General features: G+C 54.5%; 1 protein-coding gene across 4 annotated transcripts in view; it reads right to left on the reverse strand.

Annotated features, from left to right (window-relative positions):
- The window catches only part of NPAS1 (neuronal PAS domain protein 1), a 97,298-nt gene extending 71,080 nt beyond the window's left edge, over positions 1–26,218 (reverse strand). For 2 of the 4 annotated variants that reach the window (XM_074937021.1, XM_074937018.1), the window contains exons 1-3: positions 26,075–26,218; positions 3,185–3,357; positions 142–389 (exon numbers count right to left, since the gene is read on the reverse strand). In XM_074937021.1, the coding sequence (XP_074793122.1) occupies positions 142–389; positions 3,185–3,276 (340 nt within the window). In that variant the 5' untranslated portion in view covers positions 3,277–3,357; positions 26,075–26,218. Of the gene's footprint in view, positions 1–141; positions 390–3,184; positions 3,358–21,147; positions 21,426–26,074 lie in introns of those variants that run through there. The other 2 variants (XM_074937019.1, XM_074937020.1) reach the window with 2 other exon arrangements.
- Between the last annotated feature and the right edge of the window lie 1,772 nt (positions 26,219–27,990).

A 27,990-nucleotide genomic window follows, 5' to 3' on the forward strand; every position in this document is an offset into this window, starting at 1 on the left:
AGTATAATCCCTCTTTGCTTCATGACCCATGGGGTTTTTTTTTTTCCAGCATTGACCACTAAGGGGGGGTTCTTGCAGGTGGATGCAGTGAGGGGAGCCCCGATTCCTTCTGCTTCCCCCCACCCGGCTTTTGGCTCTTACCTTTGCCAGCGGGGCCGGGTGGGGGGCTCCCTTCGGCCCGCAGCCCCCACGGGGGCTCACCATGGCTGGCGAAGTCGCGCATCTTGAGGTAACTGATGGTGAGCCGGACGATGGAGGCTTTGTCCAGCTGGCTGGTGATGGCGCCGGGCAGGGGCAGCATCTTGGCCAGCTCGTAGAACTCGAAATTCTCCTTGCCGCGCCGGGAGCGGGCGGCATTGCGGGACTTCTCCTTCCGCAGGGCCTGCAGACTGCGGGGAGGGGGAGCACACACAGACCGGGGTTAGAGAGCGCGAGGGTTTGTGGGTGGGGGGCTGCTCCCCACCCACCATCTTCCCGACTCAACCAGGCGACACTGGTCCCCCCGCAGCCACCAGACAGGGACCCCGCCTCCCAAGCCCCCCACCTACCTCACATGCAGCCACCCAGCCTGCCCCCACAATGCAATGCTGCTTCGGAACATTTTCCATTGTGGGTGGAGACACAATGAATTTTTCCCCCCTGATTTTTCGGAAGGGCCCAGACTGCTTGGTGCTCAGTAGCCAGATCATGGGAAAGAGGCTGTGCCTTCCAGGATGTGTGCGGAGGGGTAGAGGAGCTAAATTGGCAGGGCCTCTGGGGAGCGCAGAAGGGATACATGAGGAATTTAGTGGCCCATGGGATGCTCAGAGGGTCTGACACTGGAGGGGAGAACAGAGACCCAGCACCCCGAAGGCTCAGTCCCCTCACTCTCATTTGCTAGCACCCAGGCACTGGAGCGGAAATCCACCCTTACATCTGGCTCTGGACAGGACATCGTGCAAGGGGGTCTGAGAGTGGGCTGGTCCTGCTGCTTCCCAGACTGCGTCTGCTCTATGGACTCCAGACCCCCGGCCTGACAACCCAGCCCCACAAAACAAATAAAAAAAAAATATCCCTAGCTTTTTTTTCTTTAAATCACAATTTTTAAAATAGTGCATCTGGACCTCCAGCACTGAACTCCTCCAGATTTATGGATTTCCCAACCTCCCTTTAAAGACATCCCCCTTTTACAGATGGGGAAACTGAGGCCCGGGGCAGCCTAAGCAACCCGCCCAAGGGGCAGTGAATTGAACTTTGGTCACCTGGAGCCCTCCTCATTAGGCCCCTCTTCCATCCACAGCCAACGAGGGGACGTATTCTCTGAAGCACCAAGGGTGCATCTATCTATACTGCAAAAAAACAACCCCATGGCACTGAGCCTCCAAGCCCACAACTGACTCAGGTTCAAGCTTCAGGGCTTCAAACAGCAGTGTAGATGTTCCTGCATGAGCCAGAGCCTGAGCTCTGAAACCCAGAAAATTGAGTGGGTCTCAGAATCTGGACTCAGGCCGAGTGGGAATGTCTACACTGCTGTTTTAAGCCCCGTAGCGTGAGCACAAGCTAGCTGACAGTCACCACAGGGGTATCTCTGCCACCACACAGCCCGCTGCAGAGCTGAGCAAATAATGGGTTTTGCAGTTCAGGCACTGAACTGAAAACTTGAATAAAATTTTTAAAAATCTGGTTTGATTCCACTGAAACAAATGGTTTTTTTTTTCTTTCAAAATTTTGTGTTGAATCAAAACCTTATTTAAAAATTCATTCCAAAAATCAATCAAAACATTTCAGGTCAATCCAAAACAAAAAATTTGGGGGGGAGGTGTTAAATTAATTTCAAAACAATTAAAACTTTTTGGTCAAAACAAAAGATTTTTTGCAATAAAATCGCCTTTTTTTCTCCGCTGAAGCTATTTGCCGAGTGCGCCCCGAATTAATGGATCGTTTCGGAGCACAGAGAGCTGCGTTTCTCCAGGAAAAGTCTGTTGAAAAATGTTCCCTCTGCTCTAGACACAAGCACTGTTGCAGCTGGCAGGCCTGGCTGGGGGGGATCCCTAAATGGAAGGGGCTCCCGCTGTGGGGCTGGTGGCATCAGACGAGGGATCCCAGGAGCGGGTGGGGCACTCGCTGGCACATTTCCAGTGTGTCCCATGAGGCAATTCTGGCCGTGAGTCGCCCCGGGAGCTGCCGGGACGTGTTTGTCTAACGTCAAGTCTAGACTCACGGAACGGCTAATAACCACAGAAAGCTCTGGGTCCTCTCCCCGTGAGGACACAACCCTCAGTGACGGCTCCCCACGGACACCGTGGAAAACTCTCTACGCACTTGGCTGCTGGCCAGCTCAGCCTCCAGCTGGGAGCCCTGCCGGTGGCCGAATGGAGGGGTCGGCATTTGTGTGGGATGTGTCAGCCCCAGGGTTTCCCACTTCAGAGATTTGGGGGGTGGGGGAGAAGACCCTTAAAACCGGCAGAGCGACAGTTCGGTTCGGTGCCAGACGTTTGGAGGCTGGTCCCTGCTACCCCAGGATGAGAGACTGTCAGCAAACGGGCCTGGGGAAATCCTCACCATCGGGAGTGGCTGGAAGAGCAAAGGGTTCAGCAGGAGGGGTACAGCGGGGGGCTCGAAGGCAGGACTCCAGGGTTCCATTGCCAACTCAGGGGGAAAGCGTTTAGTGAGTTGAGCAAGAAGGGTTTGAGGTCAGGACCCCTGGGGTCTATTTCCAGCTCTGGAAGGAGAGCGGGGTCTAGTGGTTAGAGTAGGCAGGACTGAGGGCCAGGACTCCTGGGTTCTATTCCCAGATCTGGGAGGAGAGTGGGATCTAGTGGTTACTCCTGGGGGCGGGGGCTGGGAGCCGGGAGCCAGGACTCCTGGGTTCTATTCCCAGTTTGGGGGAAGTGGTGTTTCGTGGTGAAAGCAGGGACTCCTGGGTTCTAGTCCCAGCTCTGGGAGGGGAGTGGAATCTAATGGGGGCAGGGGGGACTGGGAGCCAGGACTTCTGGGTTCTCGTCCCAGGCTCTGCACTAACTTGCTGAGTGACATTGGGCAGTTACGTCTCATTGGGCCTCAGTTTCCCTCAAGGACAACACCATCTCCGGGGGGGAGGGGAGGGTTGTCTGGCTTTATTAACCCATGCCTGTACAGTGTTTCCAGACACGCAGGTGGAAGGGGCTATATATGTGCAAAGAATCCATCCTCTTCAGCATCTTACCAGGGCACTGGCTGATTCTTAACCAACAGTCCTTGCAAGAAGTCCCACTCTACGCTAACGCACTTCACCTCATTGCCGAACGGGGCTGCCATCTTTACTTGGGGCGCTGTGCTCCAGATCGGCTGACTTCAGGCAGTCTCTGAGCAGCGGCCTCTGGAGAAGGGCCAGGCCTCCTACAAGAACAAGAGGCGAGAGAGGGTCAGTTTTCTTCCCCCCACCAGGGAGCCAACGTACAGACAGAGGAAGCTCCTGTTGCTGAAGACCCATCTGCTGTTGCCAAGGGCTAGGGGATGATGAAGAAGAGGAGAGACTAGGGTTATCTCTGTGGGAGACAGTATGGCCTAGCAGATAGAGCATACACCTGGGACATGGGAGACCAGGGTTCTAGTCCCAGCTCTGCAGAGTGACCCTGGGGAAGTCCCTTTCTGTGCCTCAGTTTCCCAGGCCTGTGTCGGGAGAATAAGCCACCCCTTGTCTGGTTAGATTGTGAAGTTTATGGGGCAGGGACTGTCTCTCACTTGGTAACACACACCAGAGACGTGTAACCCAGCTGTAGCTACACTGGCACGGCAGAGTGCTCCTACTTTGCCAGGATAGCTGCATCTACGCTAGGGACACCGGCACTACTGTGGGTCACAGATCCCAGTTCATCATGCCGACAGATGTCTGCTATGCAGACGTGGCCTTTGCTCAAGCAGAGGCTGGGCCCCCAGAGCAGGAGCTGCCCACGGGCACATGGCCTAGATAACGGTGGGTCACTTGCTGGGAGGGCGTAGGGCATAAGCTAAGATTGCAGGGGTATCCTTCACGGATAAGCGATGGAGACAGGCACAATCTCTCCTTAGGATAAATGGGAGAGACCACCAGGCTCGCTGCACCTCTCGCCTCCATGTGAGACCAGAGCAACACCCCCATCTTTGACTCTGGGGACCTCTCAGTGCTGGTACAGACCAACACATTCACTTATTTGTCCGCATCGTGCAGGGAACAGCTGCCAGAGAGGTTAATAAACTTAGATTACTAAAATTACAGTAACACCTGAAATCAGAGCTCCATTGCGCCGGGCGCCGCCCAGACGCGCAGTGACCGAGATCGGGGCCCCGTCGGGCCGGGCGCCGCCCAGACGCGCAGTGACCGAGATGGGGGCCCCCGTCGGGCCGGGCGCCGCCCAGACGCGCAGTGACCGAGATGGGGGCCCCCGTCGGGCCGGGCGCCGCCCAGACGCGCAGTGACCGAGATGGGGGCCCCCGTCGGGCCGGGCGCCGCCCAGACGCGCAGTGACCGAGATGGGGGCCCCCGTCGGGCCGGGCGCCGCCCAGACGCGCAGTGACCGAGATGGGGGCCCCGTCGGGCCGGGCGCCGCCCAGACGCGCAGTGACCGAGATGGGGGCCCCCGTCGGGCCGGGCGCCGCCCAGACGCGCAGTGACCGAGATGGGGGCCCCCGTCGGGCCGGGCGCCGCCCAGACGCGCAGTGACCGAGATGGGGGCCCCCGTCGGGCCGGGCGCCGCCCAGACGCGCAGTGACCGAGATGGGGGCCCCCGTCGGGCCGGGCGCCGCCCAGACGCGCAGTGACCGAGATGGGGGCCCCCGTCGGGCCGGGCGCCGCCCAGACGCGCAGTGACCGAGATGGGGGCCCCCGTCGGGCCGGGCGCCGCCCAGACGCGCAGTGACCGAGATGGGGGCCCCCGTCGGGCCGGGCGCCGCCCAGACGCGCAGTGACCGAGATGGGGGCCCCCGTCGGGCCGGGCGCCGCCCAGACGCGCAGTGACCGAGATGGGGGCCCCCGTCGGGCCGGGCGCCGCCCAGACGCGCAGTGACCGAGATGGGGGCCCCCGTCGGGCCGGGCGCCGCCCAGACGCGCAGTGACCGAGATGGGGGCCCCCGTCGGGCCGGGCGCCGCCCAGACGCGCAGTGACCGAGATGGGGGCCCCCGTCGGGCCGGGCGCCGCCCAGACACAGACCCTGCCCCAAAGGGCTCACAGTCTAAATACACAAAGGGCACAGAGGGGGAAAGGGACAAGATCAGCAGCCGAGCTGGGATGAGAACCCAGGTGTCCAAATTCCCACTCCAGTGCGCGATCCTAGACCATCACTCAGCTCTCCCCTAGTTCTTCCTCTACTGCAGTAGGGGGGAGCAGTATGTGCATGTGTGTGTGTGTGGGGGGGTGTTATGTTCTCCAGTTCTTTGCTCCCATGGGAGTGCCCGGCAGCATGCCCCCTGCTGGTGGCGTTGCCCCATGCCTGCTGCCCACTCCGCTTTTTTAATTGCGCTCAACAGGATAGAATCTCTCAACCACAGGGTCAGAAGGGACCGCAAGGGACCTCTAGTCTAACCCCCTGCCAAGGTGCAGGATTTGCTGGGTCCAAACCACCCGAGACAGACGGCTCCAGCCTCCTTTCGAAAACCGCCAGGGAAGGAGCTTCCACGACCCCCCGAGGCCCCCGTTCCATTGTCCTACTGCTCGTACAGCGAGGGAGTTTTTCCTGAGATTTAATCTACATCTGCTGGGCTGTCGTGTGAACCCACTGCCCCTTGTCCTGCCCTCTGTGGGAAGGGAGAACGACTTTTCTCCAGCTTTCTTAGGGCAGCTTTCCAAGTATCTGAAGACCACTACCGTGTCCCCCTTTCCTCTCCTCTTTTCCCAGCTAACCATACCCAGCTCCTTCACCCTTTGCTCATGCGGCTTGTGTTCCACCCTCTGATCATCTTTGTCGCTCGCCTCTGGACCCTTTCCAGTTTCTCTACATCCTTCCTATACAACGGACACAGGTCTCCAGGTGAGGCCCAGCCGGCACCGAGCAGAGCGGTACTGTCACCTCCCAGGACTTGCAGGAGGTATTAATGCAACCCAAAATTGCATTTGCTTTTTTGGCCACAGCATCGCATTGCTGACTCACGTTGGGGCTGGGATCCACCACAACTCCCAGCTCCTTCTCAGCCGTGCTGCTGCCAAGCCGGTTACCCCCCATTCTGCATTTGTGCATCTGGTTTTTCTTCCCTAACTGAAGCACCTTCCATTTGTCTGTGTTGAATTTCAAGCCCAGTTCTCCAATTTATCAAGATCCCTCTGAATCTTCGCTCTGTCCTCCAAAGCGTTGGCAACCCCACCCCCCCGCCCCGCCAGCTTTGTGTCACCTGCAAATATGATCAGTCTCCTCTCTCTTCCTACCTCCAGGCCATTAATAAAGATGTTAAACAACACCGGACCCAGAACAGATCCCTGGGGAGCCCCACTCGAGACCTCTCTCCAATCCAACATCGTTCCATTAATAGTTACTCTTTGTTTGCAGCTGTTTAACCAGTTACGTATCCACTTAATGGTAGTTCTGCCGAGCCGCATCTCTCCAGCTTAGTTATCAGAATGTCACGTGGGACTGTGTCAAAAGCCTTGCTGAAGTCCAGGTATAGGACGTCCACCGCATTCCCCCATCCACCAGACCAGTTACACTGTCAAAGAAGGGAATCACGCTGGTTTGGCAGGATTTGTTCTTGGCAAACCCATGCTGGCTGCTAGCGATCACCCCTTCAGCCTCCAGGCATTCGCCAGTGGAATGGTTTATACCTGGCTTCAGTAGCTTCCAGGTATCGAAGCCAGGCTGACTGGTCTATAGCTCCCCGGCTCCCCCTTTGTAAAGATGGGCTCCACGCTGGCCCTTCTCCAGTCTTCCGGGACCTGTCACCCAGGTGTCTGTAAGTATTATTGCCAGTGGCTCCGAGATTTCTTCAGCTAATTCCTGCAGTAGCCTGGGTGAAGAGCATCCGGCCCTGCTGATTTGACTTCATTCAGATTGGTCAGAAGATCTGTGACGTGTTCTTTACTTATCCCGACCTGCCTCCCGTCCCCTTCATTGTCTGCAGTAACTTCGTTAGTCGTCCAGTCACATGTTACAGACTGAGGCGAGGTAGGCATTGAGCAGCTCTGCGTTCCTACCATCTTCCGTTCCCAGCTCACCTTCTCCAGCGAGCTCACACTGTCCGTGATCTTTCTTTTTCATCTGACTTATTTGAAGAACCCCGTCCTGTTGTCTCTAACCTTCCTTGCCAGCCGTAACTCATTCCTTGCCTGGGCTTTCCTGATTTTGCCCCGACACGCTCACGCTATTCCCATGTATGCTTCCTCGGTGCCGGGCCCCTCCTTCCATTCCCTGAACGTATCCTGTTGGGTTTTTAGATCGCTAAAACATGCCTTGTGCAGCCACACTGGCCTCCTGTGGCTTTTTTTAAATCTTTCCTCTGCGTCAGAATAGCTTGATGTTGAGCACCTGGCATTACACCTTTGAGGAACTGCCACCCCCTTCGACTCCTTTTCTTCCCAATTGGTCTGTCCATAGGACCTCGCCTGCTATTTCTCGGAGTCAGTTGCAATCCACCTTTCTCAAGTCCAGGGTCCTTGTTTTGCAGTTCTCGTGTCCTCCTTCCTGTAGGTCAGCGGTGGCCAACCTGTGGCTCCGGAGCCCCATGCGGCTCTTCAGACGTTAAGATGCGGCTCCTTGTACAGGCCCCGACTCTGGGGCTGGAGCTACTGGCGCCAGATTTCCAATGTGCCAGGGGGTGCTCACTGCTCAACCCCTGGCTCCGCCACAGGCCCTGCCCCCACTCCCCCCCTTCCCGCCCCCTCCCCTGAGCCAGTCGTGCCCTCGCTCCTCCCCCTGCACCCCAGAGCCTCCTGCACGCCACGAACCAGCTGATCAGGAGGTGCAGGGAGAGAGGGGGGAAGCTGATGGGGGCTGCTGACATATTACTGTGGCTCTTTGGCAATGTACACGGGTAAATTCTGGCTCCTTCTCAGGCTCAGGTTGGCCACCCCTGCCGTAGGAGCTTGAATTCGATCAGATCCTGAGCACTTCCTCCCAAGTTCCCGACCACCTTCGCCTTCCCAACAAATTCATCCCGGTTGGTCAAGACCAGATCCAAAATGGATGACCCCTGAGTTGTTTTCTCGACCTTCTGAATCCGTCCCCTACCTGCGCTAAGAATTTGCGGGATGGATTATGTTTGACTGTCATAGTCTTCCAACAGACACCAGGGATCCCTCAGCCTGGGGCCACAGACGGGAACTCCCAACGTGGGTGCTTGTCACCACTGCCCTCCTCCTCGGGCCCCCACCCAGGAGTAACCTGGGGGGAAGGGGGGCATTACAGGGTGATGTTGCCATGGCAGCCCCAGGAAAGGTCAGGGGTGTGGGTAGCAACAGCCACCTGCCGCTCTCTCTGTATGGGATCAGAAAGGGGGGCCCAGCGAAAAAGGGCAATTTAATACCTAGGGGAGAGGTAACATTGCCCAGTGGGTAGAGCACTCTGCTGGGACTCCGGAGACCTGGGTTCTAGCCCTATGTGGCGTTGAGTATCACAGCCCTGCTCCCTGCCTCAGTTTCCCCTCCCACCTTTTGGCAATGTAAACAGTGAGCCCTTCGGGGCAGGGGCTGTTTCTCACTCTGCATCTCGGCAGCATCCGGCCTGAGGGGCTCCCAGTTTTCACTGGGGCCTCCACCATAACAACAATAAGGGATACAGAGGGGCTAAGGCCAGACACCCCCCAGGAGTAACCTGGGCGTGGGGGAAGTTACAGGCCTTGCTCCCAGAGAGCTGACAAGCCGCTTGAGCATACGGACAGAAGAGGAAGGGTACCAGGGACAGAAAAAACGAACGGAATCTGACTCATTAAGGGTGTCATTAAGGCTTAATTTAAAAAACAAAAATCTGATCAGCTGCCACTTACTTGGTATAACTGAGACACAGATCCTGTATAGACGTACACACATGCCCTGGCCCTGGGCGTGCCAGGGAGTCATACCAGTATAGCTATAGTGTCTGGTAAATTACCCATATATCCTAGGAACTTATATGGTGCCCATCACTACAGTATCTGAGCACCTCATAATCTTTAATGGATTTATCCTCATAACAGCCCTGCAGGGCATGGCAGGGCTGTTATCCCAATTTTAAAGATGGGGAAACTGAGGCATGGAAAGCCTAAATGACTTGCTCAAGGTCACACAGGAAGTCAGTGGCAGAGCAGAGAATGGAATGCAAGTCTCCCAATGCCTAGGCTCGAGTCCTAACCACTGGGCCAACCTGCCCTCTTGTAGCCAAGCCTTTCGACAATCGTAGAGCTGACTTTCCGCCTCCCCAACCCTTGCGGGAACGTGGGCTGGTGGTTAAAGCCCAGAGCTGCACATGCGGGCTCCTGGTTTCTAACACCAGCCGTGGACAGGACCCCTGCCCTCTCTGTGCCTCAGTTTCTCCCCCATAAGAAAAACGCTCACCTCCTCTCAGGGTGGGTGGGTGCATAATTAATGGCCTCAACCGCACCTCAGGAGCTGGGGCATAGGCCTCCCCACTGGCGAAGAGAACCGCTGACATCAGTTTGCACAAGGGGTCCCTGCTCTAGCTCAGCCCGATTCTGTGTCTGCAAAGGGCTTTCAGAGCCACTGGCCGGCAGGGAGGGTAAAGGGTTAAAAAGGCACCATGCTGCCCAGGGAGACACGAGCTCAGCTGCTGCAGCCTCAACCCAAAGGCTGCCAGTGGCGAGACCAAGGGGGTTCCAGCAAGGGAATGAACCCTGAGCTGAGGGATCAGATTCGGGCCGGGACCATCTTTCTGTTCTGTGTCTGTACGGCCCCTCCGCCTAGGCGCTACCCCAATACACCTAACAGCAATAAAAACATACAGCCCCTTGCACAAGAGGACCGCCTAGGCGCTACCCTAATACACCTAACAGCAATAAAAACATACAGCCCCTTGCACAAGGGGAGCGCCTAGGCGCTACCCTAATACATCTAATAGCAATAAAAACATACAGCCCCTTGCACAATGGGAGCACCTAGGCACTACTGTAATACACCTAATAGCAATACAAATGTGCAGCACCTGGCAAAATGGGGGCCTAGTCCGTGACTCGGGCTCCTCGGCGCTACCGTAATACATCAAATGCACAGTGACTAGCATGGACACCAGCAAACACCACAGCTCCTGCTGGGGAGATGCACATGAGCCGGATGGGAGGGAGGGAACTGCGGGAGGGATCAAGAGGGGGACGAGAGCCTGAAGAGCCCACCTCCCCCATGCACACAATCCACAGAGTCAGAACAAGGCTGCGTGGCCGCAAGCACTATCCACTGCTGCTGGGAGTGCTCCGGGGTTCGAGGTTGAACGGTGAGTCAGTGGCAGAATCCAGCAGTCCTGGCTCCCACCCCCCCACCACTCTAACCACTTGACCCCACTCCCCTCCCAGAGCTGGGGGTAGAACCCAGGAGTCCTGGCTCCCAGTCCCCCCTGCTCTAACCACCAGACCCCACTCCCCTCCCAGAGCTAGGAAGGGGGCACTCAGGATACAGAGGGTTGTAGTGAGCTGTCTCCCCTCTTTTTCTGCCCCTCCCAGCCACCTTGCTGAGGTGCGAATTCCCTGTGGGCACCTCACCATTTTCTACATCCAACCCGCTGCGTGAGCCAGTGAGCCCTCGGCCCTGGAGCGGGGGACAGGGCCGTTCAACGCAGAGCCAGGGCAGCCCCGCGGTATCGCTCTGGGCCAGCCCCACCATCCCCGCACAGATGCAAATGCTGCGGCAGCAGCTCCCCCTGCCTCCTCCCAGCCACCCCCTCTAGGGCAGCAGCTGAGAGGAAGCTGCCCCATCCCCACAGCGCTGGCAGAAGGGGACAAGGACTGCCATAAGCAGCTCAGGGCCTTTTCTTTGCCTTCTCCCCTTAAACCAGATGCCCCAGATGGAAAGGTCTGAGTTGACTCACTGCCCTCCCCCGCCCCGCCAGGGCACATCCCAGCTTGGCCAGGGTATCCCATGAAGAGACATTCACACACACCCCCCCCAGTGCTTCTCAGCTCCCCCTGCTCTTGGCTTCGGGCCACCCTCCCAGCCCCTGATGCTCACCAAGAATCCAGGTCGCACCCGACCCCGCTGTGAGCAGCACCTCCTGCCAGGCTGCTGGTCCTGGCGGCTTGTCTGCCACACGCACCCGCAAGTGTCCAACTGTTTCGGGTGTATCCTGGGATCTCAAAGCACTTCATAAAAATGGGTCCAGGATTACTGCGCTTGTTTGACAGGCAGGGAAACTGAAGCGCTGTGGGACGTGAATCGCCCTCTTGATAGTGAATCAGTGCAGTGCTCAGAACAACCCGGCAGCAGTCCTCCTGACTTGTAAGCCCATTGATTTAATCTACTAGTCTCCACTCCCCTCCCAGAATCAGGGACAGAACCCAGGAGTCCTGACTCCCAGCCCTTCCCTCCTCCCCCGCACCCCCCCTCCCCACCCACATGCACACACCACAGAGTCGCTCTCTCTCTAACCCTGAGCTCATGTTCCTTCTTTGGTTAACCTGAGATTGGGGGGGGGGGGGTGCATGAAATTAACGTGGTATGTTAATTTCACATTTTACACTCTAGGCACACGCAGGGCCCATCTGGATTTTGATCATTTATGAGAAATTACAAAATTACACTTTAAAAAAGGAACATTTCAGAGCCTGAGTGGGTCTGAGCTGGTTTCCTTCCCCCACAAGCAGGAACTCCTGATCAGCACACCCCCAAACTGGCAGGAACATTGGGTCAGGATCCAGATGCTGTCACTGGCCCTTCACCTCCCAGGCTGACCCAGACCGCAGGTTCCACACACTCCTGAATAGTATCAGCCCAGTTCTCCATCCCCCTACACCTTGTGCCGCCACGGGCACCCATGCAAAGTGGGGAGGTGGTGTTTCTCCCACCCACTTTGCACTGGTGTATGGTACATGCAAGATCCTCATCATCACAAATTGCTCGTTCCTCCTCTCCATAGTATGGCTCCTAACGACGCCTCCCCATCTTTACTGTGATACCCGAGTGCCTCGCCATCTTTCACGGAGGTACCCTCGCAGCCCCTCTGTGAGACAGGGAAGTGCAGATGGGGAAGCGAGCAGTAAGTCAGCAGTGTAATTCCCAGCTCAAGCAGACATACCCGCGCCAGCTCTGATCGAGCTAGTGTGCTAAAAATAGCACAGTCGCTGCGGTGGCGTGGCTGGCAGGGGAGACTAGCTGCCCTGAGCATCTACCCTGGGTTTCAGAAAGGATTGTACTTGGGGCTCACGGCTATACTTAGCGCGCTAACTCGATCAGAGCTAGCCCGGGTACGGCTACACCTCCAGCTCCCGCGTACACATATCCAGACAGACTAAGGGATTGTCTACACAGGCAAATTGACCAGAATAGGGAGCTTCCAAAGTGGAGTAATTATTATTTTATTGTTACTAGGTGTATTACGGTAGCACCTAGGAACCCCAGTCCTGGACCAAGAGCCCGTTGTGCCAGGCACTGTACAAACACTGAACAAAAGAGACGGCTGGTTTTGTTCTGATAATTCCCTGCAAAATTTTTTTTGACAACAATCGACACATTCTGTCAAAAGGTTCCGGTCGAATCAGCACTTCCCAGTAGCAGAATGCTGGACAACCAGCTCCAGTCCGTACCGACCCCCCTGAGACAGCAATATCTCTAGCAGCGAGGCGGACCCTTTTGGCAAAGGTCAAGGTGCGGCTGGAACCCCAACCCCAGATTCAGCCTTCGGGGTCCCAGCCAGCCACACCAACACCACGGAACAACAAGCTGACAGCAGGAAACAGACAGAGCTGAGATAAGCTCCAGCGCCCTTGGGGGACCTTCAGAGAATCATAGAATATCAGGGTTGGAAGGGACCTCAGGAGGTATCTAGTCCAACCCCCTGCTCAAAGGAGGACCAATCCCCATCTAAATCATCCCAGCCAGGGCTTTGTCAAGCCTAACCTTAAAAACCTCTAAGGAAGGAGATTCCACCACCTCCCTAGGTAACCCATTCTAGTGCTTCACTGCTCTCCTAGTGAAAAAGTTTTTCCTAATATCCAACCTAAACCTCCCCCTCTGCAACTTGAAACCATTGCTCCTCGTTCTGTCATCTGCCACCACTGAGAACAGTCTAGATCCATCCTCTTTGGAACCCCCTCTCAGGTAGTTGAAAGCAGCTATCAAATCCCCCCTCATTCTTCTCTTCTGCAGACTAAACCATCCCAGTTCCCTCAGCCTCTCCTCATAAGTCACGTGTTCCAGTCCTCTAATCATTTTTGTTGCCCTCCGCTGGACGTTTTCCAATTTTTCCACATCCTTCTTGTAGTGTGGGGCCCAAAACTGGACGCAATACTCCAGATGAGGCCTCACCAGTGTCGAATAGAGGGGAACGATCACGTCCCTCGATCTGCTGGCAATGCCCCTACTTATACATCCCAAAATGCCGTTGGCCTTCTTGGCAACAAGGGCACACTGGTGACTCATATCCAGCTTCTCGTCCACCGTCACCCCTAGGTCCTTTTCCGCAGAACTGCTGCCGAGCCACTTGGCTACGTTGCAGTGACTGTTACAGCAAGTGGGGACTGAGAGTTAGGACTAGAGAAACAGAGTGAGATTTCTGGCCATCTCAGTGCACTCAGGTTCCAGACAGGACTCAGGGCGATAAAGTTGGTCCCAATTTATACCCAGAGCAGCCCTATTATTAATAATAATTATTTGTATAACCACAGCATCTAGCAATCAGAGATCAGGACCCTATTGCACCATGCACTATGCATACTAATTGCTATTACGTGTATTACGGTAGCCCCTTGGCACCCCTAGTCATGGAGCAGGACCCCATTGTGCCATGCATACTAATTGCTATTAGGTGTATTATGGTAACACCTGAGAGCCCTTGCCTTGGAGCAGGACCCCACTGTGTACATTTTAACACCGTTAGGTGTATTATGGTAGCACCTAGGCACCCGAGTGATGGACCAAGCCGTCATGCCAGGGGCTGTACAAACGCAGAACACAAAGGCAGTCCCTGCCCAAAAGCCTTCCTTCCAGTCAGGCTTTGTCCATACAGAAAGGTGGTCCCACCTTAACCGCCCCAGTCTGGACAATAAGAGGACCAGAAGAATACCTCCATGCTAACCAGCCGAGTAATAAAGGCTGTTAGAGGCAAAAGCATCCTTTAAAATCTGGAATTCAAATCCTACCAAGGATAATAGGAAGGAACACAAACTCCAGCAGGGTAAGTGTTAAAGGATAATAAAGCAGGCCAAGAAAGAATTTGAGAAGAAACTTGCTAAAGACACAAAAACTGTCCGAATTTTTTTTTTTTTTAAAGTACATCAGAAGCAGGAAGCCTGCCCAACAATCAAGAGGGGCCACCAGACAACGGAGGTACTAAAGGAGCACTCAGAGAAGACAAGGCCATTGCAGAGAAGCTAAATGAATTCTTTGCATCCATCTTCACTGCAGAGCATGTTGGGGAGAGACCCACATCAGAGCTATTCTTTTTGGATGACAAATAAGAACATAAGAATGGCCATACTGGGTCAGCCCAACAGTCCAGGATCCTGTCTTCCAACAGTGGCCAGTGACAGATGCTTCAGCGGGAATGAACAGAACAGGGGAATTATCAAGTGATCCATCCCGTCCCGGCTTCTGGCAGTCAGAGGTCTAGGGACCGACCGTATGGGATACCATCACACACTGATATGTCAGTCGAAGAGGTTTTAAAACAAATTCACAAATTAAACAGCAATAAGTCACCAGGACCAGATGGGATTCACCCAAGAGTTCTGAAGAAACTCAACTACGAAACTGCAGAATTCCTATCTGTAGTACGTAACCTATCACTGAAATCAGCCTCTGTACCATATGACTGGTGGAGAGCTAATGTAATGCTGATTTTTTTAAAAAAGGCACCAGAGGTGATCCTAACTTCAGTACTGGGCAAACTGGTAGAAGCTATACTAAAGAACAGAATTCTCAGACACATAGACAAACACAATTTGTTGGGGAAGAATCAACACGGCTTTTGTAAAGGGAAATCATGTCTCACCAGTCTACTAGAATTCTTTGAGGGGTGTCAACAAACATGTGGACAAGGGTAATCCAGTCCACATAATGTACTTGTACTTTCAGAAAGCCTTTGACGAGGCCCCTCACCAAATGCTCTTAAGCAAAGTAAGCAGTCATGGGATAAGAAGGGAAGGTCCTCTCATGAATCAGTAACCAGTTAAAAGACACAAAACAAAGGGTAGCAATAAATGGTCAGTTTTCACAATGGAGAGTTAACAGTGGGGTCCCCCCCAGAATCTGTTCTGGGCCTCGTACTGTTTAACATGTTCATTAATGATCTGGAAAAGGGGGTGAACAGTGAGGTGGCAAAGTTTGCAGATGACACAAAATTATTCAAGATAGTTAAAACCAAAGCTGACTGCAAAGAGTTAAAAATGGATCTCACATAACTGGGTGACAGGGTAACAAAATGGCAGATGAAATTCAACATTGATAAGTGCAAAGTAATGCACTTTGGAAAAAAATAATCCCAACTATACGTATATAATGATGGGGTCTAAATCAGCTGTTACCACTCAAGAAAGATCTTGGAGTCATCCTGGCTAGTTCTCTGAAAACATCTGTTCAAGGCACGAAAGAGACAACTAAGGGGGGGATATGATAGAGGTCTATAAAATCATAAATGGTGTAGGAAAAATGACTATAGAAGTGTTATTTACCCTTTCCCAGAATACAAAAAACCGGGGGCACCCAAGGAAATTAATAGGCAGCAGGTTTCATACAAATAAGAGGACATATTTTTTCACACACTGCACAATTAACCTGTGGAACTCATTGCCATGGGATGTTACAATGGGCAAAAGTATAAAGAACTTTCTGCTTGACACTGAAGCAATTTGATGTGATGGCTACTATGCTCAATCCTACCCGAATTTGCATTTTTACACAGTTCAGCGTTAGCAAGTGCGGAAGTTACAGACTGGTTGGAGACTGAAACTCAGGACTCTTCTTTCTTAAGAGTTTGTCTCATGCATACACACCCCAGCTCACCCTTTCATTAGCAGCTGATGATGCTGGAATTTTGATGAATGCTTTCCCCCCTGAAAAATGCAGATTTAAGTGCTACAAACCGAAAATGCGGGAAAGGGTCGGTTTTGATGAATTTCCCATCTTGAAAAAAAGTTGAAAAAAGTTCCAAAATTGTCCAAGCATGCCATTTTGACATTTTCTGAACAAAAAGTTTCAGGTTTTCATTTTGAAATGTAACTTAATTGACACTGTTCCAGAACATTCAAGAAGGACGGTTGTGATGGTCTGGATATGCGTCAGGAGTGGACACAGAGAGGATACCACATGTGGTGATACTAATCAGAGTGTAAGGAACCAGAAATAGAGGAAGACCAACAAGGATGCATTGTCATGGAGTGAGAGGGAGTCAGGGCCCTGCACCCCGCACTTCCTGAGATTCACCATGACTCTCAGCCAGCCAATAAAACAGAAGGTTTATTAGACGACAGGAACATGGTCTAAAACAGAACTTGTAGGTACAGAAAACAGGACCCCTCAGTCAGGTCCATCTTGGAGGTTCTGGGCCTCCCCGCATCTCCGCAGCGAGCTCCAAACTGAAAACTCCCTCTAGCCCCTCCTCTGGCCTTTGGCTCTTTCCCAGGTAAGGAGGCCACCTGATCTCTTTGTTCTCTAACACCTTCAGTTGGCACCTTGCAGGGGAGGGGCCCAGGCCATCAGTTGCCAGGAGACAGGGTGTTGGCCATTCTCTTCTGCACACCCCTGCCCTCTAGGGCTCTGCAACAATCACACACCCTTATCCAATCACCTAGATACTTAAGAAATGCACAGGGGAAATTGAGGCGCCCACACAGTATTCAGAGAAAACATTAAGAACATTCCCACTTCGTCACAGCATTGGATAGAGATGGCGAAGAATGACACAGAACAAAGAGGTTTAAAGATAAACAAAGCTATAAAGCTGGTACTATGAGGAGAGATTAATAAGGCTGGCGACTTTTCAGCTTGGAAAAGAGACGACTAAGGGGGGATATGATAGAGGTCTATAAAATCATGACTGGTGTGGAGAAAGTAAATAAGGAAGTGTTATTTACTCCTTCTCATGACACAAGAACTAGGGGTCACCAAATGAAATTAATAGGCAGAAGGTTTAAAACAAACAAAAGGAAGTATTTTTTCACACAACGGTCAACCTGTGGAACTCCTTGCCAGAGGATGCTGTGAAGGCCAAGACTATAACAGCGTTCAAGAAAGAACTAGATACATGCATGGAGGATAGGTCCATCAATGGCTATTAGCCAGGGTGGGCAGGGCTGGTGTCCTAGCCTCTGTTTGCCAGAAGCTGGGAATGGGCCGACGGGGGATGGATCACTTGTTCTGGTCATTCCCTCTGAAGCACCTGGCATTGGCCATGGTCAGAAGACAGGTTACTGGGCTACATGGACCTTTGGTCTGACCCAGCCTGGTCGATCTTATGTACAAGACAGAAAGTGATTGAAAGACTTTATTCGGCCCCATTGTCACTGTTAAACTGATGGATGGGACTCAAAGACAAAGGAGAGAGACACACACACAAAAAAGGCAAAAATTGGAACAAAATATTTCAGTAACCCAAACTGAAATTTTTTTTGTTTTGTGTTGTGGAAATTTTTGAGATTTTGACTTTTTGTCCCAATTGAGGATTAATTTTTTATTTTTATTTTTTTATTTTTCTTTTGAAATCTAGAAAATTCTCAGGAGACGGGAAAACCGTTTCCCACCTAGCCTCAATTAGCTTTGACCCAAACGGTCAAAGGGCATGAGCCTGCCCAGATAAAAATGCTGAAACCAGCTTAAATAATCCTGAGATTTAAAATAAATAAAGAAATAAGAACATAAGAACGGCCAGACTGGGTCAGACCAAAGGTCCATCTAGCCCGGTGTCCTGTCTCCGGTGCCCCAGAGGGAATGAACAGGACAGGGAATCATCAAGTGATCCATCCCCTGTTGTCATTCCCAGCTTCTGGCAAACAGAGGCCAGGGACACCATCCCTGCCCATCCTGGCTAATAGCCCCTGGTGGATCTATCACTCCATGAAATTATCCAATTCTTTTTTGAATAAATACAGGGTTCTTTTTATTTTCCTTCTGGGTTTTGAGCCTTTAGGAATTATGTTTTCAAAATCTTCTCTGATGCCCTAAGGGCTAGAAACGTGCTTCTTTTTCTAAATGAAAGAAGAGATTCTCACGTAATGGCGTGATTTCAGGAGCTGGGATTTTAAGAGGGAGAGAGCAGCAGCAAAATATCAGATTCATCAGCAAGAAAGATACCGTTGTCGTACAAACTTCCTTGGCAGCGTAACTGACCAGGTGTTGGGGCTGCACCTTTAAGAACTGAGAACCCAGTTCTGCCAGGGACCGAGCACCTTCAAGGCCCGTTCTGGAAGGGATTGAGAGGTCAGAGTGGTGGACACAACTCAACAAGAGCCCCCAGTGCGATGCTGGGGCGAAAAGGGCCAATGCGATCTTTGGATGTTTAAACAGGGAAATAGTGAGTAGAAGCGGGGACGTGATTTTCCCTCTGCGTACAGGCTGGATGAGACCGATACTGGATACTGCAGTCAGCTCCGGTGACCGATCCGAGGGATGGAGAAAAGGTCTGATCGCAAGAGTCTGACAGAACTCAATCTCTTTAATTTATCAAAGGGAAGATTGAGAGGTGGCTTGATTATAGCGTATCAGCACCTTCATGGGGAGACAATCCCAGGTACTAAAGGGCTCTACAATCTAGCGGAGGAAGGCAGAACAAGAACTAGTGCCTGGAAGCTGAAGCCAGACAAATTCAGGTTAGAAATAAGGCTCATGCATTTAACAAGGAGGGCAGGTGGAACCAACTCCCAAGAGAAGAGGTGGATTTTCGCTGGCTTCAGACGAAGACAGGGTGTGTTTCTGGAAGAGAAACATTAGTCTGACACAAGTGACTGGGCTCAAAACATGTGTAATTGGACGGGGTGGGGGGGGGGGGGCAAAGAACCTAACTAGTTTGAAGACAGGGCTTGATAAATTCATGAACAGGATTATACGATGGGGTTGCCCGTGACTGTACTTGATGACCCAGGAGGTCTCTTCCAGTCCTATGTAGCTATGACTTCTCTGGCCTGGGGTATTTAGAATCACAGACTTTAAGGTCAGAAGGGACCATTATAATAGTCTAGTCTGACCTCCTGCACAACGCAAGCCATGGAATCTCACCCACCAACTCCTGTAACAAACTCCTAACTTATGTCTGAGCTACTGAAGTCCTCAAATCGTGGGTTAAAGACTTCAAGGTGCAGAGAATCCTCCAGCAAGTGATCCGTGCCCCACGCAGCAGAAGGCGGCAAACAACCCCTAGGAAGTCACAGTAGATGGTCTTCTGGCCTTAAACTCTATGAATCTACAGGAGGCATCCTGCATCTGGGCAGAACTGGGACTTATAGATGAGCTGCCAATCACAAGAGGTTCACTTCCTGTTACCTGGAAAGCACTGCTGATGATCGCCACCGCAAGGACCCTGCTGCAAGCTGCAGTCTGAAATCCATGGTGCCGGTGCTGCTAATACTCTAAGGAGCTGTGTGAACTCTTGGCCGCTTTTTGCTACAGGCCCCCGGAGTTAAAAAACAAACAGACACCACGAAACGGGACTGCTCAGAAACAGGATATTTGGCTAAGAGTTTTGCAGCCGTGGATCCTGAAAGCTGAGGGCCAGAAGTCACTCTGAAAGGCGCTGCCCCCTGTGAAATGCCCACATCTTATAAGCCACCAACTCCCCATCATCACCTTTACAGGCAGGCTCAGCGGAGAGACCAAAGAGGAGATGGAGCTTCCTTTATGGGGCAGAGTCAAGGGAAGAGGGGTATATGAGGTTTTCCCAGCCTGTACCCGCTCTGAGAATCAGGAAAGAGAATCTACACTTCGAGCCCACAATGCAGCACCTTTCCCCAGGTTTTTTTTTTTTTTTTTATTACTACTTTGCCTTGATACAGAGGGCTCCGATTCTCCCATCAGCCTACGCCTTCGTGCATTTACACCAGTGCAAAGCGAGGGCATTTTGTACGCACTTTGCACTAGCATAAGCACGGGGCAGAGCGATGGACAGATAGGGACTGTGCAAACCATCAGATGCCCTAGGATGCAGAGCGAAGCTTGAACAGCACCTGGCAGAGGTTATTCTCTATCACCACGGTGTGGGCACTTCAATAAAAAAAACACACGCCTCAGATGCATGAATGAAACAGCCTGTTATCTTCACACACAAACCTTTCCCATCCAACGTGTCTCCCACAGCCCCAAGTTTGATGCAAGGAGAAAAAATTTTTTAAAAAAACAACAAAAAAGACTCTGATAACAACAAGGCAAGAAGCTAGAAGCGTTGGAGAGAGATCTTTCTAAAAGCCCCTAATTGCAAAAATATTAGCATAAACTATGACATGAATTTAGCTCAATTACTGCAGGCTCCCGAGCGGGAGTTATAATTAAAATCCACAGCATTCAGTACAAACCTGCAGAGGTTAAGAAGAGTTCTTTTCCAAGTCAGGGGAACTCAAAATCTCTATTTTCCCATCAGAAATACCACAGGACATGTTTCCATTCGGTAAAGCAATAGATCTTTTGCACAAATTATTTTCAGGAGTACTTTCCCCAAACAGCAGGGAAGAGAGACAATATTTTTCCTTTTTTTTTTTTATCGTCATCTGCTACGAAGTTAAACCAAAGCTAGTTCTGGGTTACCAAGACTCTCTTCAATCTGTTTGTAACAATGCCTAGGGACCACACATCTGATTAACTAATTAATATTAGGGTGGTATCTATAGACCCCCAATCATAATAAGTGGAAGCTTAGGTCAGGAAGGACTTTTAAAAACATGCTGAAGTGTTGGGATTAAAAAGGGGGTGAACTAGAACATTTAAATGGCTTTGAGATTGTTCCTCATTTAAATTAAACACAAATTTGTTCGTTTGTTTTTTATCTTGCAGGTAACACAAACATAACAAACAGCTTCTGGGCATCTGAGCACCGGTTGCAGAATGGAAAACTGACCGATCTGCGTCCACTGCCACAAACTCATGTAAAGATAAAATGTCCAAACTGCACCTTGGAAAAATCTGGCCTCACGTGTCCACAGCAGATTCATTCCCAGACAGCATCTGCTGCTGCCAATCGCGCCTGCCAGGCCTGCATGCGCCCCTCTGCCACCCTGGTGCGAGTCAGACCCAGCCGCCACATCTGCCTCTGCGTTTGGGGCTCGTCTCCTGGTGCCCTTGCCACCAGCCTGCGGCTCTCTCTCCAGCACGAAGCACGCCTCCCTCCAGGCCTGGGTGCTTGGATGCAGAAGACAGCAAGGTTTGGGAGAGGTGCTTTGCTTTCCCCCAGCATAACACCAGCCTCCACCCGCCCGCAGCCACAGACCTACTCTGGCCCACGTCCCCGCCACACGCACACATGCATACCGATCCGAACGCACGCCCCACCGCACTCGCACCCTCTCGCACATACCAATCCAAGCCCACACCTCTCACGCATATCAAATTGAGCTCATCAATAGGAAGGCTGCTTTGTGCATACCAATGCCAGCCTGCCACTTGCAACACAGGCCCCAGGCGGACGCTGGAGGGGGGCTTGGGGCGATCAGTTCCATCTTTTAAACTCTCGGACTCGGGGTTTTTTCCCCCAGCGGGGAGCAGGGGTTGATATTTGCCCATCAGCTTGTTGTTTGGTGGCTGGAGGGTTTGCAGACGGCGCAGGGCGACGGATGAGCATTAGGAAAAACTAGGTGCAAAATCTGAGACCACGGAGCCATCCCCACGAGCCACGTTCCACCCTGGGAGTTCGCAGCCCCATAGATGAGACCTCATGGGAGAACTTGGGACAGGGAAGGAGTAAGGGAGGCTGGCAGAGGCCCACGTGCGGGATCAAAAAATGTACTCCCTTGACTCAAACTGGGCAGCAGAGAAGGGGCCCCTCTGATGCAATTAGGTCCCAACTATTAAAGCGAAACTCAAAGACCTTTAATAAAGATTCCCCAGGACAGTCAGGCTGAGATGTCCCCTTGGGGATCTACACCAGACCACTCCAATCTGGTACACCAACTTGGCTGGATCTGCCTTCCACAGACAGCAGGGCTCCTGGGTCCCCTTGGAATCCTTCCTCCCAGGCCCTGGGGATTTTTCTAGCAGCGAGCAGCAAAACTACGTACACACCCCTGTGCTCCATCCTCCATTTCCAGCCCCACTCTGCCTCCTGCAGCATCACCGGGAGCAAAGATGTTGCCCACAGACTCACAGCTGATCTTTCTAGGGCTGTTGCATGAAACTGAATAGACCCCGGCCGGCTCCCACATTGCTGCATTATCTTATGCCCTCAGATCCACTCCCCCAACCACCCCCATTGACACTTGAGCTCAAGGAGAATCTCCCCAAGCTCTCAGCAGTACGGGGGCTATGACCCATGGCCGAGCTGTGTTATATACGCATGCTAGCGGAGTCATTGCCACAAACGTGCAGGTCACATCCACAGCAACTCCCCCACTGAGGATCTCCAAGCACTTGACACACAGCAGCAAAGCCGCACAGCCACCCTACGGGGTTAGGTGGGCATCCATGCTTCACAACTCAGGAAACAGTAGGAACAGACCAACTGACTGGCCCAAGGTGCCACAGCGATTCCAGTGACAGAATCTAGAACAGAACCCAGGAGTCCTGACTCCCAGCCCCCCACTGCTGTAAGCCCCCACGCCCCTCCCAGAGCTGGGAACAGAACCCAAGAGTCCTGACTCCCAGACCCCACTATTCTAACCACTAGACCCCACTCCTTTCCCAAAGCCTCCTTCTCTATTCCTCTCAGCTCTAGCTGTCCTCCTGGGCCTCTCACCTCTTTTGGGTAATAAGGGAGGGGTCCATTTTCAAACGCAAAAAAGGCAGCCAAGTGCCAAACTCCCAGTGACTTTCAGAGGCATCAGACAATGAACAGGGGAAAATCTCCCTGGAAATTCACATCTGGGTGGGGAGGGAAGTGCCCTGGACTTTCAAGAGGGCCGTAGAGGAGGGTGGTAGCTGTTGGGCATTTGATCAGGACTAGCAGGTGGTGGGGCAGGGGTAGGGGTAGTGAGTGGGGGAGCCCAGATTAAGGTCTGGAGATTAGATTGTAGAGACCAGCCCTGGGATGGACTTGGTAGAATCCAGCAGGTCTTCCCCAGTTCTAGGACAGACAAGCCCCAGGCACAGCCAGGCACATTCTCTGGTTCCTTCTCTCAACCCCAACCCAGCTCTCTGTCCATTTACCACGGCTGGGAGCGGCAGCTGGACAAATTCAGACAGGAACCAAGGTGCACGTTTGTAACAGGGAAGGGTGATTAACGCAAGGAACAGCCCCCCTCGGGACAGGGTGGATTCTCTGCTGCTCCGAGTCTACACTGAGATGGGACGTCTCTTTCTAAATGCTCTGCTCAAGCTCCCCCCCGGATCTGGGCTGGAGGCAGGGATCGCCGGGCAAGATTCCCTGGCCTGCGCGATGCAGGAGGTCAGATCAGAACGGTCCCTTCCAGCACAGAACATTCAGATCTCGACCCTTCCTTTCCAGAGGCAGGAAGAGCCAAAGCTGAGAAACCCAGCAACCCACGTGCTGTCCAGAAAGCAGACGAAGGCACCCCACGGTTATCCCACCACGGGTCCCTCTGAGGCTGGGGAGACTCCAGATTCCGGGAGCAAGCACTGATGCTCTGCCAACCCCAGAGTGTCAAACTCTAGCAAAGCCCTGGAGAACAGGGGAGATGATCCTGAACTGCCCCCAAGGGCATGAGTTCTGGGATCCACCTAGGACAGCTCCCCTCACCCCCCATTCACCCTACATCTCTTCTCACCCCCTGCACTCCAATGGGACTACATCACAGCCTCACTCGCTCCCAGCCACGGGGGGCCACCCTCCCTCCACAGCCCGACAGTCCCACTCCTTAGACAGACTGGGAGGGATCAGAGGCAGAGAACCCAGGAGTTCTGGCTCAGTCTCTCTCCACCATCCGCCCCAGACGGGCTAGGGAAGGAGGGTGCGAGTCCGGGTCCGGGGAATGGGATGGATGCAGTGGGGGATGAGGTTTGTGGCTATAATGGCTGAACTCAGGCTGCTCTCTGGCCGGCTCTGCACTCCCGGTGAGGTAGAGGGGCCCGGAGCTCAGAGCAGGGCTGGGGCTCTGGGCTCAGACCCTCGCTGTCTCCGAGCCCCACCCCCCACACACACACACACCCCAAGCACAATGCTCACTCACTAGACCCCTTGCCCTGGATCTTTGCGCCCACAGTGGATCCAGCCTAGCACAGAGGGAGAATGGGGGATTCACATTCAAAGCCCAAAACAGTCCTGCTCCCCCTGCCCCCCCACATCCATTGCCAGGTGGGGAGGAGAAGATGCCAACCCAGCAGCCAATGGGGCAGAGCTGGGCTCTCCCCCAACATCTAGGGGGAGAAGTGGGCGGGTAGGGGAGGAAGTTTCCCAGATCAACAGCTGCATATCAGTGCTGATTGGGGGAGGGGGGGCACTTTTTACACCCCACAGGATGTGCCTGAGCAGATTTCTTTGCAGGGACTGGGGCTCTGTTGCCACCTCCCTCCCAGGGCAGCTAGGGGTGGAGGGTTTTATGGTATGAGGGTGCATGGGATGGAGACAGACGTGGGTGCACGGATGGGAGCAAAGGGAGGTTTAGATGCTAGGGCGAGGCCAGGTCCATTTCATGCAAATATCCTGACCCAGAGCCCCCTCCCCCGCAGCTAAAGTTAGGGGACCCACAGGTTAGGGCATCCCCCCACCCCGTTGCTGTCAATCCCATGTTCTCTGGAACCAGGGAGAAGCAGCCCCCCACCAGCCCTTGACAGACCCCCCTGCACCTACACACATAGCCCCTCCATGGCCCCCATGCACCCCAACATAGGTGCATCCCTACCTGGCTCCCCCAGCAGATATGAATCCCATAGCACCCTCCACCTACATATTCAGCCCCCAGATCCCCCCACTCATGCACTCCCTAGACCCCCTCATCCACACACCCATTGCCCCACACACACAGCCCCCAGCCCTCTCTCTATGCAGACCCGCTCAACTCTCATACACCCAATACCCCATCATCCATGCGACACCCCACAACCCCAGCTATGCACCCCTGGCCCCCATTCAGCTCCCTGCACCCCCTTCTATCCAGACCCCACTCATTCCCATACCCCCAGATAACAACATTCCAGCCATGCAACCCCCAGCCAAGCCCCTGCCCCCAACAGCGTCCTGCATCCCTTCTCTCCAGACCCTGAGTCCCGGGCACCCTCAGCCCCATGCCCACCACACAGAGCCCGTGCACTCCTTCTATCCAGCCCCCCAACCCCATGCAACCTGCCCCACATACTCACCCCTGCACCCCTTCTCTCCAGCCCCCCAACCCCATGCACCCCTTCTCTCCAGCCCCCCAACCCCATGCAACCTGCCCCACGTACTCAGCCCCCTGCACCTCTTCTCTCCAGCCCCCCAATCCCATGCAACCTGCCCCACATACTCACCCCCCTGCACCCCTTCTCTCCAGCCCCCCAATCCCATGCAACCTGCCCCACATACTCACCCCCCTGCACCCCTTCTCTCCAGCCCCCCAACCCCATGCAACCTGCCCCACACACTCACCCCCCTGCACCCCTTCTCTCCAGCCCCCCAATCCCATGCAACCTGCCCCACATACCCCCCTGCACCCCTTCTCTCCAGCCCCCCAACCCCATGCAACCTGCCCCACGTACTCAGCCCCCTGCACCTCTTCTCTCCAGCCCCCCAATCCCATGCAACCTGCCCCACATACTCACCCCCTGCACCCCTTCTCTCCAGCCCCCCAATCCCATGCAACCTGCCCCACATACTCACCCCCCTGCACCCCTTCTCTCCAGCCCCCCAACCCCATGCAACCTGCCCCACATACTCACCCCCCTGCACCCCTTCTCTCCAGCCCCCCACTCACTCAGCGCCCCCCCCCCCGAGGGGCAGAAGGCGGGGGAGTTACCCGGCTGGCATGGCAGGATCCCAGGGCAAAGGGGCAGGTGCCCGGGCCGCTGTAGCTGCTGCTGCGGGTGGCTCCTTTCCTTCCCGCGGGGGGGTGACCATCCGCCGTGGCCTCGGGGCGCTGGGGGCAGCAGCCGGCAGGCGCCTCCATAGACCCCCCCCCACGGCCGCCCGCCCCCGGCGCCGCGCTCCCTGGGGCTGCCCCGGCTGCACGGAGGGCGCCCGGCGGGTCCCGGCTCCTCTCCGGCGGGCTCCGCGCACCCCGCTCTCCCCAGCCCGGCCGCCCCGCCTTTCCGATGGTGATTAGCGGACATTGTGAGCGGCGGGGCGGGGGGCCGGGGGCGGGGATTCCGCTGGAGCCGCCGGCACACCCCACCGCATACTGATGCTGCCAGCGGCGGGCGGGCTGAGTGGCTGGGACTGGAGAGAGGGGTGCCCCCCCCCAGAACGGCACCCCCCCCAAAAAAACCCACCCTGAGCAGCACCCTCAACAAGGGCTCACACTGGGACCCGCCCCCCAGCACCGATGCAGAGGCAGGATCCCTCAATCCCGCAGCAGCACCCCCCAAAACACCCCCAGCCACGATGGGACTCCCCCTTCCCAGCAAGAGTCCACACCGAGGGTCCCCCGCCCAGAGCAGCACCCCTCAAAGACCCCTGAGCCACGCTCCCCCCAGCCCTGATCGCCACCCCCAGCAAGCTCCCCCACAGCAAAGATTCCCCTCCCAGAGCAGCACCCCCCCCACCAGCCAGCAAAAGACCCCCAACCCCAAAAGCCACCCCCAGTAAGGACTCACACTAGGATACACCCCCATCCCACCCCAAGAAGCACCCCTCTGCCTCAGCAAGGACGTACACCAAGGGTTCCCTGCCCAGAACAGCACCCCTCAACGATCCCTGAGCTGCACCCCCAGCCCCGAACTGCCACCCCCAGGAAGGACACACAACAGGGACCTCCTCCCGGGGAGCGGGACCCCCACCCATCATCCTCCCCAGCAAGGACTCACACTGGGACCTTTCCCCAGAGCAGCACCCCCCTCTCAAGGATGTACACCAAGGATCCCCCGTCCCAACCCCAATCGCCACCCCCAGCAAGGACTCACACTGGGATCCCCCCGCCCTGAGCAGCACCCCCATCATCCCCAGCACCACCTCTCACCAAAGACAACCCTGTCCCAGCACAGCAACCCCCACCCCCAGCAAAGATGCAGAGCAGGGACCTTCCCCAAAGAACCACTCTCAGACCACGCTGGGATCACCCCATCACCCTCAGCAGGGATACACCCCAGGGAATTCCCCACAGCACCACCCCCAGCTCACACTGGGCCCCCTCCCACAACAACACACCCAGCAGCGCCCTCCGTCACCCCCAGCAAGGATGCACCCCAAGGATCCAGAGCAGCACCCCTCAAAGACCCCTCCCAGAACATCACCCCCAGCAAGGATGCTCCCCAGGGGCACCCCCACCTTAGCAGCACCCCACTCTGCTCTCCCCACCTCCACTGCAACACTACTAACCCCCTCCCCGCCCCCCCCACACACTCCAAAACACAAGACACCCACACCCTGCTGCAGCCAGAAGCCTCCGGTCCAATGCTCCCCCCCTTCCACTCCCAACCCTGCAGCAAGGCGGCCCACTAGCACCACCGCTAGCCTCGCCCCAGCAAATTACACCCCCACCCCCACCCCCACCCAGCCCAGTCTCCCAGCAAAGCACTGGATAGCCACAACCACCTCTCTTCCCTCTCCATCTGCAGCAGAATCTGGCTGGAGGAGCCCTGGAGATGGGCGAAGGTGGGAAGGAGCGCATCTACCAGCTGGAGCTCAGGTACGAGGGCAGGGGCTCTGCACAGCAGCAAGGCATCCTTGCAGAGGTGCGAATTGACCCATCAGACAGGAAATAAGGCAGAAATTTTT

The sequence above is a fragment of the Natator depressus genome, chromosome 23 (genome assembly GCF_965152275.1).
Source record: "Natator depressus isolate rNatDep1 chromosome 23, rNatDep2.hap1, whole genome shotgun sequence".
Lineage (NCBI taxonomy): Eukaryota > Metazoa > Chordata > Testudines > Cheloniidae > Natator > Natator depressus.